The following is a 17,146-nucleotide window of genomic DNA, read 5'->3' on the forward strand; positions in this document are numbered from 1 at the left end:
ACTCGCATTAAGAGGCTTTAAGGATAATTCAGACCAAGGTGGATGTTCAGCCCATTTGCCACAGTGCAATCTGTCCCTTATGAATTCCTGTGGGTTTTTGTAGTTGTTGTTGTTTTTGTGGTAATTTGTCACCGTAGGGGTTTTGCAGAACATTTTACCTATATATAATACATTTTGAAATGGGTCTCATAAGAAACAAGCTTTTTTTATTATCATTAGATCCAACTGATTTCTGTAGTAGTTTTCAGAATCGTTCACATGTATTTGGATAGGAACTACTTTTCATTCACAAAACAAATTTAATGCTTTATCGCCTAATAAAGCATTTCAATCCTTACTGCTTTATTTAGGTGAGGCCTGGTGAAAATCTTGTAGACACACAGATCTCTATGGATTACATTACTTAGTTTGCCATCTCAAAAATTTGGTTTTGATATCAGTTGGAGTTGAATGAAAGTGAATGGCTTCTAGAGGTAGAGAAATAAGTCACATGACAACGTGTTTTTCTGATAACGGCATGCAAAAATCCACAGGGAAATGGGTTTAATATTCACTGTGGCCAGAATTCTCCTTTAAACGATTACAGGCCCAACATAAGTCTTGTCTGATTGTCATAAATATCGTGTACAGCTATGGCGTTGAGTCATTTGTTTCTAATAGTCATTTCTAAAAGTGGGGCTCCTAAACAGAAAAATGAACTAGAACAAAACATTCTGGAAATTTCCTCACACTGACACCGCTTACAGAATAAAGGAAATGCTACAGGTGTAATGAGCGTCATTTTGTGGGAGTGTCGAGATACGCGAGAGAGCCGGGTGGAGGGGGGGATGGGGGGGGGGGGGGGGGGGGCGGGGGGGATCAGAGGGCAAAGGTCAGGCGGCGGCGCATCACTGCGTCAAAGCCAGGAGGATGTCTTTCACCAGCATCGTGCCGATCACCATTTTCTCACAGTTGACTGTCAGCTGAGCGGCGCCTTCCTCTTTGGTCGCCACGGTGACCAACACCAAGCTGCCGCTGGTCACCGTCCTGCCGGCGAACCTGTGAACAGGAAGACCAGGAGGAGGGACAGGAGGACTGGAGGTCAAAGTGCAAAGATCAAGGCAGCAAAGTTCGGAAGTGAAGATGAAGCCAGAGAATAAAGGATGAACAGGTTTGTCAGTCATCAGGTTTTAGATTCGATTAACGTTTGGGTGCAATCAACATCATCAGCATTCTGGTGACTTCACGAATAATTTTGCATGTTAATGGTCTCACTGGGATTCCCCTGCCTGTGCCTGGACTAACGAATGAAGTAATAAAGTGTCAAACACAAACTGCAAAAAGAAGTTGAGAGACAATATTTGGATTATGTTGAAAGCCTCAGTCTGTGGCTCTGTAAAACTCAAAGAGTAAAGGATGGCAGGGTTGGGGGTTTGATTCCCACTGGAGCCACATACACTTAACATCTATGTCCTCATGTTGCTGTAAGGAGGTTTGCATGAAAGTGTCATGTTACATTATGCTATCGAATCCATTTAACTGTAGCTCTGGCTGTTGTTGTCCCCCACGCAATGAAATCTGGTCTGATTTTGAGGGATGATGCATCTCGGATTGGCCTGATGGGGATGCGATAATTAAAGGTAAAAAAAAAGTAACTCAAACTGGTTGATGATGCATTTTGACACTGTCCTGGTGATTAAAAACATTATTGGAACTCATTGGCCTGATGGGGCACTACAGCTAAAGGTCAAAATTTTAAACCAAGGCCATAAGCGCTACACCACTGGTCCAATTTTGATGAAACCTGGACGGTGTTTAAAATATTACACTAATTGGCCTGATGGAGGCGCTATAATTAAAGGTCAAAATTTCAAACTCTGAAAGGCTATAACTTCTACACAATAAGTCCGATTGACATGAAACTTGCTACACACATCCAGTTATCCTTATTTTAACCTCAAATGTAACATCTCAGACACCAGAGGAATGATGCATCTTGTTACTGATTGACCCAAGGGATGCCTGCATATCATGATCAGCACCGACAAAGGCAATTTTTTTTTTACAGCTGATTCTCCCTGGCTTTTCCCAAACAAAATCCCCTCACGCTTCCGTCCTCTCACCTGCATTCCTTATCCGAGCCGCAGGGAACTCTGCTGAGGTTGGCGGCGGCCGTCACCCTCTGGACGATGGCGTGTTCATTCTGGCACTTGTCGCCCAGGGTCAGCTTCTCCGAGATCTCATTCATACCCATCAGCTGACCTGGAGGAGTGTTAGCACGACACCGGTCAGACTGGAAACACTCCACATTTGCTCTCAGCAGGATAAAATGCCAAGCAATAATTAATTCACAACAGGGCGTTTGCTCGTATCAGCTTGGTGCGATGACTGGTAAGTATTCAATATACTCTGCTGTTTTTGTATCACAGAAATTCATGAAATACAATCAATTATTTCTTGAAAATTTACCATTTAATTCTTGAGTAACTCTACAAGCTATAGACATGTAGTTATATACAGATACTGTATATATGCTTTAACATTACAGTGATTTCTACATCACCAAAAGCATCTCCTACGGTCCTCTAGGGAAAAAGATTTGATGTAATACTCAATACATCAATGATTACAATACAAAATGCTAATGAAAATGAAACTGGAATGTACTGATGCTTCCCACTGAACGTAGTAGTGGAGGGATTCAATTCTCTCATACAGTCAATACACAAGAGCACACAGGAGGCAAATTTGTGCACTAACGCATCGTGAGTTTTCTGTGTCGTTTGAAACTCTGACAAAATTTTGCACCGAAACAGTTCTCTCTCTCTCTCTCTCTCTCTCTCTCTCTCTCTCTCTCTCCAGTAACTAATACTTTCATGTAGAAGTTGATCCAACAACCCATTTGGACAAACGAGTGCGTTTAGGCATCGCAACACTTTGACTACCAACATGGTCAGTGGTTATCAGAGGTTTGAAAGCCCGGATAACAGAGAGATGGCGTGAATGATGATGCACATGATCGCCTCAAGGTAGTGCTGCTCTGAGCCTGCCGTTATTACAGGAAGAGTGAATCAGCATTAGTGGACTCAGTGGATGAGCATTGCAGGTCATTCCTGGTGGAGTGTGAGCGGCTTCTAAGATGCAGGTTAGCTCAGGTGAATCTGTCTGCCAACTACAGACCTGGAGATGCAGTCAGTTATTACCAAGGCAGGAGGGGACAGCAGGATAGAGGAAGAGGAGGAGGAGGGGAGGAGTCAGCTCGAAGCGTTAGAGGAGGGAGGGAAGAGGGGACTGGGGTTTGTGTGAGGTCGGCTAAAAGGCAGGTGGCACACAGACAGCTGGTAGCAACAAATCTATCAAAGCCAACTTACCTAGATTCTTTAAAAGCGTCTCTATTGGGAACAGTACCAAGAGGGAAGAACCGTGGATATGACACATGTTTAAAGACACACTATGGGTTGATTAAGAGCTGAAAACCTTGCTCAGTGTTAGTCAGGGTGGGAAAGTAACACCAGCCACCAGCCAAACTGCTGGTAACTGTTGTCTGTGGCTGGCAAGTTAGTCTGCTCTACCAGCCACTTTGGCAGCTATAGCCAAAGTAGAGGTCTTGCTCTGTTTGGCTGGTAAATTAGTCAAAGTGGCCAGTAGACAAAAGTCGTTAGTTTCCTGCCCTGGTGTTAGTTGTGGTTCTAGAGGGAATTAACAGCGTACAGTTTGAAAGGCGACCAAGGTTTCCCATTGAAGTAGAGTGGAAGGAGTAAGAAGTGAAGACGCAGAAACATCATGCAGTTTCCGTGATTAGTTATGTGACTATGGATTGTAACTGTCGTGTGTGTAATTGGGCAACAGTAAAACAATACAATTAAAAAATATGTGATCAAATTTAAGCGTCAAACATTTAGCACCAAGCGCTGCGTAAATAAACTGTATGACTTCTAACAGGTGCAGCATTTACTCCGAGATGATGTTTTATTTTGATTTGCTTAACAATTACACTTTTGCAGTCGGCAGCCTGCTTTAAAATTACAAAAAAAAATGAAAATCCCTTCCCTCTTTTACAGACTTGCTTACATGTGTTCATTATACAGTTATATTACCTATTGCATTTCATTTTATATTTACCTTTTATATTCCATGACGCTGAGTGTTTCTAGGCTGTGGTTTCATGGTTAATACTATAAAGCCAATACAAATAGTTTATAGCCTATTATTACCCACCTTGCTCCTTTTTAAACTCGTTCTCCGTCATGAAGACGGGCGTCATCAGCTCTCCAACCGGTGGTTGGATCGACACAAAGAATTTCCTGGAGTGAGTGCTGGAAATGAGCAAGACATGAAAGAAAACCTGTTTTAGTGCTTTATTTGTTCTCGAAGAGGACAGGGATTTTTTTCAGGTTGCTTCATTTCATAACTTATGTGACCTAAACTTAATTTCAATGCATATATGTTTTCTGCTAGATAGACAGAACATTGTTGCATTGCCTTGTGTTTTTCCTTTCTATTGTACACACAGCATACAGCCTGGCAGGATGAGAGAAGGGAGGGGAAACAGTGTCTTCATGTGAGGCCGAAAATATCGCAATTATGAGTTGAGTAATAATATTCAACTTGGCCTGCAGACACATGCAATGCTAACAAGTTTACCAGAGCAAATCAAATTTCAAAAATTCAATAGACCCATGAAAAAATACTTTTGGTACAGCATCAATTCTGCTGTTATTTCCACCCAAGAGTATGACCCATCATAATTATAATTTCCAGACTCATAGGAGCTAATGAGGAGCACTGGAAGGTGATAAAACACAGGGAGACTCTACATTAGGAAACACCAGAAGCTCAATCTCACCACAGCTGGAAGTTAGCTGCTTGTGTTGAATCACAGAAATCGATGCCCATCACGACTGTCGCCGTCTCACCTGCTGGCAGCACCTCTGTCAACACAAGAGAAATGAGACAAAAGTGTTGACACATGAATCAATAAAGCCCCCTAAAATCCATAGATCAACGTGGGTGACCTGCCCACATTGATCACTGCCAGCTGTATGATGTATTATTTGTTGTGCAAGCCACTGAAAAATCTAGCAGTTTTTACAAATTACTCAATGGGGAAAACTATATATCTCAAGTATATAAATTCAACCAAATCCAACCAATCTTGCCAGAGGTGGAATATCACATGTTTCTGTTACTGTTTTGAATACTTGACAAAAGCACTTTTTTCCTTTATACAGCTACTACTACTACTACTACTAACAATAATAATAATAATAATAATAATAACTAGAAGGGGCTCGATTGAGCACAAACTTCTGCCAAATTCTCCAACTTGCGATGCTGCAGCCTCCGGTTTGACTTTACAACTAAATAGCATGTAAGTCCTGGATGTTGGACTTTCCCACCGAAACACATGAACGCAGCATAACAGCTAAGGCTAAAAAACAATAATCATCTAATGGTAGAAATCCCAGATCCGGATCACCACCAAAATCGAATTAACTGATCCTTTGGCCATGGGCTATCTGTCCACCAAATCTGTAACTTTTCGAGATATGTTGGTAACGAACAGACAAACAGACAGGGGTGAAAACATAATCTCCTTCCAACTTTGTAATAATAATAATCAGTGGAGCGACTCCACGCCACAAAAATACCCACCGATCTCTGGGAACTCTTTGACCCTCATCCCGGACTGGAGCTTGGCGTCCTCCATGTGCAGGTTCTTGGCCTCGGAGGCGGCGCTGTTGGTGAACTGCATCTGCACCGCCACCATGTGAGCGTCGGGGCTGAAGGGCTGCCGGCTGAAGCAGTACTCCACCGACAGACCCTCGCCTGTGATGCGGTGCAGCAGCTCGAAGCTCTTCAGCGCACTGGAGGGAGCGATGGTCTGGGGCAGAGGATGGGAGACAGTCAGTAACCAAGTAGTAGTAACCAACTAAGTAACTTGAGTACATTTAGTACTCATGTTACTGCAATTAAGTAGGTTTTTGTGTACTTGTTTTCTTTAAAGTCAGTAATTTTACTTTTACTTAAACTCTACCTTTATTTTTTCTCTAGTTATTGTATTTTACAATACGTTACATTAGGGCCGCAACTAACGATTATTTTCATTGTCGATTAATCTGTCGATTATTTTCTCGATTAATCGATTAGTTGTTTGGTCTATAAAATGTCAGAAAATGGTGAAAAATGTTTCCCAAAGCCCAAGATGACGTCCTCAAATGTCTTGTTTTGTCCACAACCCAAAGATATTCAGTTTACTGTCATAGAGGAGTAAAGAAACCAGAAAATATTCACATTTAAGAAGCTGGAATCAGAGAATTTTTACTTATTTTTCTTAAAAAATTATTCAAACCGATTAATCGATTATCAAAATAGTTGGCGATTAATTTGATAGTTGACAACTAATCGATTAATCGATTAATCGTTGCAGCTCTACATTACATTACATTTTAAATCACAACCATTAATTTTGTGGCTCTCCATAAGAATCGGAAACTGGACAATCGCAAATTGACAAATTGCGGAGCAGTGAACGGTCAGTCAGCAAAAAAGAGAAGAGTAATCTGGCTTTAGTCGTGCATTTTATTCTGTATTTTCCAATTTTTCCAGTTAAAAGAATCTAGTTTAAACTCTGTCCTCTCATCCTTTTAGAATCACATGGAAAAGTTCACATCTAACAAAGTTCTCTTTTCTAAAAAGTAACTCAGTAAATTTTACTTTGAGTACATTTTAAATGAGCAACTTTTACTTTTACACCAGTAATTTTACTTCTACTTAAGCGTTTGCCTGATGAAGGTCCTATGACCAAAACAACACAATAAAGTATTATGCAAGTGTAGACAGTGTCCAGGATTACATTTCTTTCTCAGTATCTATACCTTTTTGTTTTTGTCCTATGCACCTGTCACTCAAAGACTTTTAGGTGTGCAAAAATTATTTTTTCTTTATTTCTATTTAAGTAAAATATCAGCAAAGTAGCAGTACTTCTACTTGAATAGGACATGCTAGTATTCTTTCCACCACTGCAGGTAACACGCATTTATCTGTATTACTGAGGCTATTTATAAGAGTCGGTATTGTGGTTAAGACCTCCCATCTCTGAAACAAGATTTACACCCGCTGGTAGGATTAAGTCCCACCAGCAGGTGTAGTTCTAGGACGGAGATGGGGGGTCTAAGTGTTTTGGGGTTTTTTTACTAAGCAGGGAGGCTGAAAGAGGCTCAGAGTAGACTGTCTGCTCTGAAAAACAATCTTCAGACTGCATTCAATCTCTTTCTTTTCAAAGAAGGGTGAGCTAAGTATTTCCATTCCTTTTGAAGAGAATAATCTTTGAAGGGAATATATTTGTCTGGAGTGGATCTGACTGGTACATGTGTTAGGAAGCATTCACAGCCAAAGATCTCCTCAGACGGGCCATCCGCAGATGGTTAGAGTTAATTATGCTTTACTTGACTTTGCCATTAATGAGAACAGGGATGGTCGAAGCTCCAGAACAGAAGGAAGCAAAGGGCGTGTGTGTGTGTGTGTGCGTGCGTGCGTGCGTGTGTGTGTGTGTGTGTGTGTGTGTGTGTGCAGGATTATATCAGTATCAGATCAGAGGGACTCTCAATATACCAGATTATTGTAGTGCTGTATGCATGTAAAGGCCATGACAAATTGGTAACAATCTGTGAAAATGTACATGTGCAATTTTGCGAACAGTTATGAATTACAGTTACTATGCAAACTATAATGCAATATAGTTTGATTGTTTTTAATAAATTGGGTGCACACAAGATTCAGAAAATAAGTTTGAATATGTTCAGAAGCAAATTATTACATGCAGGATAAAGTTTCTATTACTGCAAGGACTCATTTGACTTGTATTGTCCAACTATTTAGGTGAAAAATAGACTCTGGAGTTAAAATAACGTGAAAAAATGAAACATAATATCAACACTTGTCTTGTCGCACTCTTCAGCACTTCTTTCTGTCAAGAAAGAGCACCTTGGTCACTTAAATCAATGCAATCTTACATTTCAGGCGATTTCAATGTGTCAATCAGAGTTATCATCCCTCTCTGTCAGTCTCTTCCCAAGCTCCCACTCTTTTTCCTAATGAGGTTTTCGTGGGAGTTTTTCCTTGTCCTCATTGAGTTTGGCGGGTGTTGTTTTCACTTGACTCGACTTAAGCAGGAAGACAAGAGAAGCGAGAGTTACTTACCGCCGGGGCGAGAACAGTGTCGGTCAGAGACAAGCCCTCCAGGTCGGTCACGAGGCTGTTGGACAGGAAGGTGTTGACGGGCGTGACTTGAGGAGAGGGAGTGGGTTCGACTGGGAGGAGAGAAGGAGAGAAGGGAGCGTTAGTCTGTAAGCATCAGGACGTTTCAGCAAAGATGTGTTTCCACCATGCTGATATTTCCCATGAATTACGCCTAACAAAAAATCTAATTTATTTGCTACACCAACTCTTGCGGGAACCAGGGAAACAGTTCTTGATTTTTCTTTCTCCTGTTTTTCATTTTTACGAATATTGACTACCTTGAAGAAAACTTTTTATACAGTACAAAAGCATTTGTAACCATTGTATAAAAGTCATAATACCCTAGAAGGTTTTCTTTGATGTACTTATAAGTATGACAGTTATATTTATGGACATATTTGGCCTTGAGCGGTCCACTGCTCAAGTCAATAATGCTCACAGAAACACTATAGACAATTGGGCCGATGCTATAAATTATTTCAAACTCTGTCTGGGTGTCTTGTGTCTTTGTGTGTGTGTGTGTGTGTGTGTGTGTGTGTGTGCGCGTGTGTGTGTGCGTGTGTGTGTGTGTGTATTTGCATCGTATGTTCTGATTACTTTTTTCTATTGTTTGCTTTTTGTGTTTATCTTTTTATCCTCAAATTTTTAGTTATGTATTCCTTACACTCTTTCTCACTGTATTCATTTATCGTATTCAAACATTCACAATTTTTTAACCTCTACTGACTCTCAATGTAATGACATGTTCCATTATGCTGCTCTTCTTTATAAAAATTCAATAAATAATTGCTAAAAAAAAAGAAAAGTATAACAGTAAGGCAGTGAGGTGCAGCTAAGAATATCCTCCAAAATACTATTATGTGTTCTCTTCCATAGAGGAGAGCTTGAGTACTATCCATATATTATCTCCTACAGAGAAGACATTATTATAGCAATAATACCCAAGTGGGTACTCTTTACCATAATTATGTGTATGAATGTGTTTTAGACGGATATCACCATAATCACAGTGAAGGACACACTTGCTGGTATTATGGCTTTCAGAACCTATCTATCTCCCTGGTTACCAGAAGTGTTGGCATAGTAACCAATCAATCTAGCCATGATTTATGGGAATAATCACATGGTTGGAAACGTCCTTGACCAATCAACTTGCATGGATGGAACCACCAGTTAATTAAGAGTCTTATTCAGTACATGTATCTTCCAGAGCAGCGATGTTAACACAGGGGTGAAATAACTTACAATCATCCAGGTCAAGGAGAGACATTTCTTTCTTCTCGTTCTTGCTCTCTTTTTTGGCAGGCTTGGAAGGAGGTTTAGATACAGTTGTCTGGGAAAGGATAAAATAAATATTAATATTAATAGATACTGATTTACATGTTAGGGCGTACAAGTGTTTTTAAGACTCAATCTCAAATTGTTTCATTGTACAATAATACTCTAAATTTAATAAATCAAGGAATTGAATGCAGTTTTAGATTTTATTTTCAACACTTTAGAAGGACATTTTTATGCAAAACTCACTATCAGTAGGTGAAACATAGAATCCACATGCAAAAAAGGGAGGTATTGTCTGTTTCTGTATATTACAGTGTAGATGTGCTTTCTGTAGAATACATTCAGTATCGATACCTTCTTTTTCTTTTTGACTTCTGCCTCCGACTCCGAGTCCTCAGATTCTGCCTCTGATTGGCTGCTCTCAGACTCGCTCTCCTCCTCATCCTCCTCCTCAGATTCAGACTCGGACTCGCTCTTCCGCTGTTTGCTCTTCCTCTTGATCTTCCTCTCCTCCTCTTCGCTGCTCTGCTCGCTGGGAAGGAACGCAAAGGTCAAAAAACGTCCCAAGAACAAATTCTACGATGGATCGGATGGATTCTACTCTTATGTTTACAGCCAAGAAAATAGCAGCATCCATCAAGCCACATTGGATCTGTGAAAAAAACTGCATGAGGGACAAAGTGGACCTCAACCCGGACCTTTAATGTGACGAGCAAGCATGTTTAAAATCCAAGACATTTGGTTGAGGAGAATCTAAAATTAAGCTGTGATTGAACCCAAAGCCTGGTTCACATATTCAAATCAATGTCAATATGGTCCTTTGTAGCTCAGGGTATTGCCATGTGTCAAATACACATGGTGCGGTCAACTTTAGTCCCAAGTTAGTCTCAAGTCTGGAGGCACAAGTCTCAAGTCTAAATGTAAAACACCAAGTGAAGTCCAAGTCAAGTCCATGTAATTAATGTTATGTCTCAAGTCTAAATGTAGAACAGCAAGTCAAGTCTGAACAAATCAAGAGTCCTGTATCAATTTAATATCTTTAAGAAAACTAAATATCTAGGACTTTTCAATGCAATATGGTTTTAGTAGGATAAAAACTTGGTAAGAGCATCATGAGTTTGATTTCTATAATCAGTTTCAACTTTAATAAATTCAATCATTCCATACAAATTCAGAAAACAGAATTTAAATTCAGTCGCCTGGTGGAATAAATCTCATAACTTTCTCATAAAGTCATTTACACAAACACAAGATCTTTTTTGAGACTTTAGAAACCTTTTCAAGTCATCAAAGTACAAGTCAAAGTCAAGTCCCAAGTCACCAGAACCCAAGTCAAGTCAAGTCAAGTCTCAAGTATTCTCTCTTCATGCATCAAGTCAAGTCTCAAGCAATTAAAACTGTGACCCAAATCTGGTATTTGACATAATTATGGACAAAATGGCATGTTGTTAATCTAATATTAGCTTGATATCAAGACCTGTGGTTAAAGCTCCTATCTCTGGAACCACATGTACTCCTATTATAACAACAGTCCAAAACCATGATAGATTAAAAAAACAGAAACATGTGCTACCTTTCACTTTCCTGCACTGGCTTCTTTAATTCTTTCTTTTTCTTCTTCTTCTCCTTCTCCTTCTCCTTCTCCTTCTCCTCCTCCTCTTCCTCCTCATCCTCGGACTCGGAACCCTCCTCACTCTCTTCGCTCTCCGATCCCGACCCGCTCTCCTCGCTGACGCTGGCGCTGCGGCTCTCCGAACCGCTGGCAGAGTCTGACTCTGGGGTCGGGGAGGGAAAGGTCAGGGGTCAGAGGGTCACTCAAGCCAACACACACATATACTCCATGCCCAAAGACGGATACATACACACACACACGGATGCACATATGCAATCACACCAGAGCTGGGACCAAACAACTCCTGCTTGAATCATAAATAAGCCAAAAGTCATAATGTTCAAGTTCAAGTCCTCATTAAAAAGGGTCAAGCTTCAAGTCACTGGAATACAAGTCAAAGTCAAGTCTAAAGTAGTATCTCGATCTGTCAAGCAAGTCTCAAATCATCCAAACTATGGCATGACATGTCCACAGGATCTAACGAAAGTATCCCTTTTGTTTTTTATAGTGAGTGCCTATCAGGGTCGGGGCCATTCATGAGCTGAATTCAGAATCCATGGTAAATTCCAATTCAGTTCCTGGAGTTGGAATTGCTCTAGTTTCCCAGCTCTAAGGAAACAGAACTGGAATTGAATTGGAATGACAAGAAACAGAATTTAAATCCATTAAATTCCATGAAATTCCACTTCAAAGAGAGGTTATCTTGACTTGCTACACATTATGAATCAAATAAAAGAGAGTTAAACAAATCAAATATGTTAAATCATAATGGATGTATTACGATTACATTATGCATCAGATACCACCTGAAAGGTTCCTGTAACATTTTATGACATTCAGTATTGATAATATATGACACTATGTGTGTTATGTGGTAAGAAAAAAACAAAAAAACATGGAATTTCACAGAATTAATTAAACTTCCTGAAATTCTAATTCAATTCCAATTCTGTTTCCTATATGTTTTTTTCAAATTCCAATTCCAATTCCTCAGTTGAATTGGAATTGATGAGTTCATCATGAATTGACCCCAACCCTGATGCCTATGTAGAAACCTAGCTTGGATGTTAAAGGAAAGGTGATTGGGTGAAGGCAGGTATGTCAATGGGGATAACTGGGGTTCAAGTCAGTAATAATCAGTCCCACAACTCTAGTCCAAGATACAGGAGTTGTGTCTCCACCTCTCACACACACACACACACACATCTGCCGGACTCTCTTCATTGTATAAAACAGTGTTTCTGGACGCGGTGGTGCCAAGATGGCCGGCGACAGCGCCAGCAGCAGCCTCCCTAGTTACCACTGTCAGCTGACTCCGTCGGCCCGGACTCGCCCTCCGAGTCGGAGTAGAACGGCTTCTCCACTTTCTTCTCCTTCCTCTTCTCGCGGCTGCTGCATTTGGTCCATTCAGGCACCTGGCAGAGGAAGAGGAAGAAGAAGAAGAGTTCAAGAGTTCAAGCCGTCAGCGCTGACTGATGACCAAACGAAACGAAAAAAAACCCTTCGGACAGAAGCAGAGACGTGGGCAGATTACGGTAGCGTGGCCATGAAAGCCTCTGCCTGGGCGTGATGCAGCCAAATGAAGCCAGCCGTCCCTGTCCGCAGATCTGTGGTCAGATCTTACAGTCAGAGAGGGAATTCGGTGCATCTCTGTATAACCGATGCTAATGCTTGTATGGTGTTTTTGTGTTTTTTTGGTAGCACCAGGTGATGCCTTCATGACCAGTTGCAGAAATGGTTTTCTTTGTATACAGGGAGCAGTTCCATTAAGAGAAGTGATGTCTTTCAGGAGTGGCGACTTTTCCTCCCACACTTGCACACAGAAGTACAACAGAGGAAGCCATCTGTCTCTTAGCTTTCTGCGACCAGACTCATTAACCAGCGCAGTCAGCCTGCAAGTGTGGTCATTTTCCCAACCCATTTAAAATCCACAAGGATCCTAATGCATGTCGACGCGTGGGAGGAACACACATCCCTCTAAAAGAATCACTTCTTTAATGGTAGAGACCGAGGAAGAGGGTGCCGCGTGTCGGGGAGCTTTGGCTGAGCTAAGCACAGAACAGCAACTACGTTAGGCGGGGTGTCAAAAAGCACTTGGGGTTTTGGCGCTATATGGGTTGAGGCTCAAGGAGGTGGGATCTTTGCCACTAACTGACTCACACTCGTTAATGTTGTGACTCTTTCGAGCAGCGTAATAACCTGGCAGACGTGGAAAAGAAAAAGAATTGGGATGGAGGTGAGATGAGGAGAAAGGAGGAGAGTTTCAGAAGACGTCAGGAGAAGCAAGAGATAAAAGGCACAGGAAGGTTTCTAAGTTGGACTTCAGCAGATGTGTGAGAACAGTTTTGGACATCAGAGACAAAATACTACCAATACCAAATTCAGATTTTGCATCACAGCATATAGTCATAATTTTACACAAAAAATAACAAATTAAATGCTTACTCTATTTTCTGTAAGTGAAATCAAGACATACTCCAATATAACTACTCAAATACTGCAGAAATTAAAAAAAAAAAGTTATGATTAACATTCTCTACTTACTAATTGGTCGATCCAATACATGACAACACATTCAATATGAATGTCTTTATCAATAACGAAGCATGATGTTATGTTTGCCGATAGCATGAATTAAAATGAACTAAATGAGTAGAATGGAGAGCGAAACAGGTGGAAAAGGAGAACGATATCTGTTGTGCAATAAGGCGGAAATCTGAGAGAAAGCCATGCGTGTCACTCAGTATCACACACACACACACACACACACACACATTTGTGATACACTCACAAACCGTATCACAAATTTCATGTGAGACCAATTAGGTGCACATGAGGAAACAGCACTGATCACTGGCCACCTAACGAAGCAGCTTTCTAATCCCAATGACTCATTTCAGTTTCACTTCATGAGAACTTAACACTTTATATCAAACTTCTCTTTTAGCTTCAGGTATCAACTGTTTACTCTTATTCTATTCCTGCAACCCTCCAGTGGGATATTCACTTATTCTCAGTTAAGGAACTTGTCTGACTCCTGATGCCGCTCAGTGAATAACAGCTTGCAGATTCAGCTCCCTATTAGTTAAATCTCCTTCCACTCTGCCCATGAGCAAAGGACACAACCCTGAAAACAGCTTGAAAGGCATTAGACTGCAGTGTATTTCACACTTGTCCTCTGCTAATCTGTGTTGACTGGGGATTCAGCTGAGAGGAGCAAAAGCTAATCTTTTCCTGTCAACTTCAGCGCCATCAATAAACACATTGTGACAACCAGAGTGAGAAAGAGAGAGAGAGAGAGAGAGAGAGAGAGAGAGAGAGAGAGAGAGAGAGAGAGAGAGAGAGAGAGAGAGAGAGAGAGGGCAGGCATCAAAACAAACACCACTGCACTCCCAAGCAGCAGGGGCGGGGGGGGGGGGGGCACCTCTCGCCAGTCTCCTAGCAAGCCGATCCGCCCCTCACCGGTGGTTATGACTTCTTCTTGCTGTGGAGATGCATGTTGTGCAGAGGGAGAGGCTGTCAGAGAGGCCGAGGCTTCAAAATATCCACTAACCCTTCCAGCTTACAGCCACAACACTCCAGGGAATTACCAAGAGCGGATGTAATGTGATGTGCTACTGTGTTGTTTTCCTCAGTGTGACAACGACCAGTGGGGTTTTGTGCAACCAAATTGCCACTTAAAGACCCCGTCTCCCGCTGGATCCCAATTCAAATCATAATAAAAAAAAATATTTGTGTTAAATCGAGATCTGTGGCCTCATCTTGGAATCTGCATCACAAATATATGACAAGTTAGCACTGGGTATGGAACAACATGTAGGTCAGTGAGTAATCAAAATAACAAAACAAATGTGACAACAGAATCAAGCCTTGAGGTCTCTCCTGAAATGCAAATCAAGAGGTTGGTTTTGGAGAGTTCTCTTGATTTGGACGAGGGAGGCGAGATACTCAAGTTTTGATTTTGTGTCTTTCGTTTACAGTGTATCATTGATTATGAACCGATGGCACATGGAGTGATGGGGATGGAGAAGAGGAGGGAATTCGGTGAGTTTGTGTTTTGGGATGCACTAAAAGGAGAATGTAAACTCTGAGCATTTTGGAAAAAACCACATAGAAAGTATGTTTGCTCATCTACAGTTCTATAGATTGTAACTGTAATATTGGATATTGGTGAGTCAATATCGCCCACCTCCGATACAGTGGAGGTTCTTCTTTGACCACAGCTGCATAAAAACAGTCTGTAAAACCTGCAGTGAAATTATTTTCTTTAGATATTTTATGTATTATATTTTTTAAGGCTTTTAGTAAATTAATTCTCCATTTATAGGCCTAATCTGTCCCAAAGTTTCTCTGCCATGGGTGACCCTGCTGCTAACCCACCTAAAGAATTTCATTTGTCTGCGTTTCAGTATTTTGTGTCACATGAAGGTTTCAGAGGTTTTCCCATCCTGCCAAGATTAAAATTCTGGGGGAAACACTGAATAGTTGACATTATGGGGCATGACAATTGCCAAATTTAAAGATATTGAAAATTAGCATAAAATATGTCTATTGGCTGCTGCAATGCAAACAACAACAGCCTTGAAAAACCCATATCGGTCAAACCCTAGCAGAGACTACAGGGGGAAGCTGTTTACAGAGAGCACAGCATGTTGGTATTAATATTAAATTGTATAACAGGAAGTTTGCCTGTTGCTTCCCTTTCTGTTCCCTCCTGCATCGCATGTGCTATTGGCTCAAACAACGGTGAGAAGGAAGGGGGGGGGGCTGCTGCCAAACAGATGCAAGTGCAGCAGAGAGGGCGAAGAGGTAGAGACCACTGACTGGGTCCTGGTGTCTAGTGAACAAGGAGCTTCCAGATAGAGGCTGTCTGGTGATGCCTGACCTGTCACTGTTGAGGCAATAATCCCCTTTTCTCCTTTGTGAGTGTTAAGCAGCATCCCTTTGGAAGTCGATGGAGGCCAAAAGGGATGTGTGTTACCGATGAGCAGTTATGCTGATGAGCAGTAAGTGAATGACAGATGGCTAGTGAAAGAGGAGTCAGTGTTATATTGGAGCCGAGGTTAAATCGGATGTGATGCCCTGGTGACTTTGCACACCCTCTCTGAGGCACCGCCCTGGGGCAGGAGCCACCCTCACTCCCCTCCACCTTCGGGGCCCCCTGGAGAACCCAGAGGGCCCCCCTGTCTCTGAATGTTACTGTTCCCACTGCACGCACAGACTCCTTCACCTCCACGTTGCGCACGGAGGGGTCTGGGGCGGCTTCAGGCCAGTCAGGCAGCTCCTGGTAGCCCCCGGCCTTGGCATTTAGCAGATGGGACAGCGAACCCAACTGGAAGTGGTCTCGATCTGTAAATACACAGAGCACGCAACGATCAGCAACGGATGGAAAACACGCAAGGATACACAGAGGTAAGAGCAGCAGAGAGGGCAAGGAAGAAGACTGACAGTGACACTGACAGGTTCAGAGTGAGTGGCAAGTCGTGTTAAGCTGCTTATTTCACACACACTCAGAAAATACATTGATTAATAAGTAATAATGTCACTTAAAAGTTACCTGGTTTGTGTACAACAAAGCATAATGAGTCATAAACTGCAAGCCATGATCACCATGGCCAACTGAGTTTATCATTCAACAATTTGACATAACTATCAAAACAGATCCACACACTGAAAGCTCTACTCATAAATCAACTTGCAAACTTAGAATTTCTTAGCAAAATATTAACATCCTGCACACTTTGCATGAAACAGTTAGCAAACTAGCTAGCAGACAATTTACAGTATGTAGTTACAATTACCTTAAACACTGAAACAATTTCATTATTTATCTTAACATGTTTTCAATTTAAACTTAGACATTTCGTAAAGGTGCTACACTTCACCAAAATGTTGGTTACCTAAACCTAAACTTAACCCTAACCTTAACCAAAGTCTAAACTTAACTGTTTGGTAACCTAATCATGTGAGAAATGGTGTCTCCAATTCTTGATATTGTCACATAATCCTTTCATGGTTGAAGATCATAGTCTT

General features: G+C 41.4%; 1 protein-coding gene across 1 annotated transcript; it reads right to left on the reverse strand.

Moving 5' to 3' along the window:
• Positions 1–887: 887 nt before the first annotated feature.
• Positions 888–16,462, reverse strand: LOC139640875 (AP-3 complex subunit beta-2-like; the record flags this gene model as incomplete). Its single annotated transcript, XM_071515064.1, has 11 exons — positions 888–1,038; positions 2,103–2,241; positions 4,198–4,295; positions 4,826–4,910; positions 5,635–5,863; positions 8,182–8,291; positions 9,466–9,553; positions 9,856–10,033; positions 11,075–11,270; positions 12,414–12,528; positions 16,332–16,462. Coding segments are annotated over 11 exons (1,520 nt in total), but the record flags the coding sequence as incomplete, so codon positions are not given.
• Positions 16,463–17,146: the final 684 nt, after the last annotated feature.

Source organism: Centroberyx affinis, unplaced genomic scaffold (genome assembly GCF_046629955.1).
Source record: "Centroberyx affinis isolate AG114_WGS23_722 - 3 ecotype Tasmania unplaced genomic scaffold, CSIRO-AGI_Caff_v1 ptg000301l_1, whole genome shotgun sequence".
Lineage (NCBI taxonomy): Eukaryota > Metazoa > Chordata > Actinopteri > Beryciformes > Berycidae > Centroberyx > Centroberyx affinis.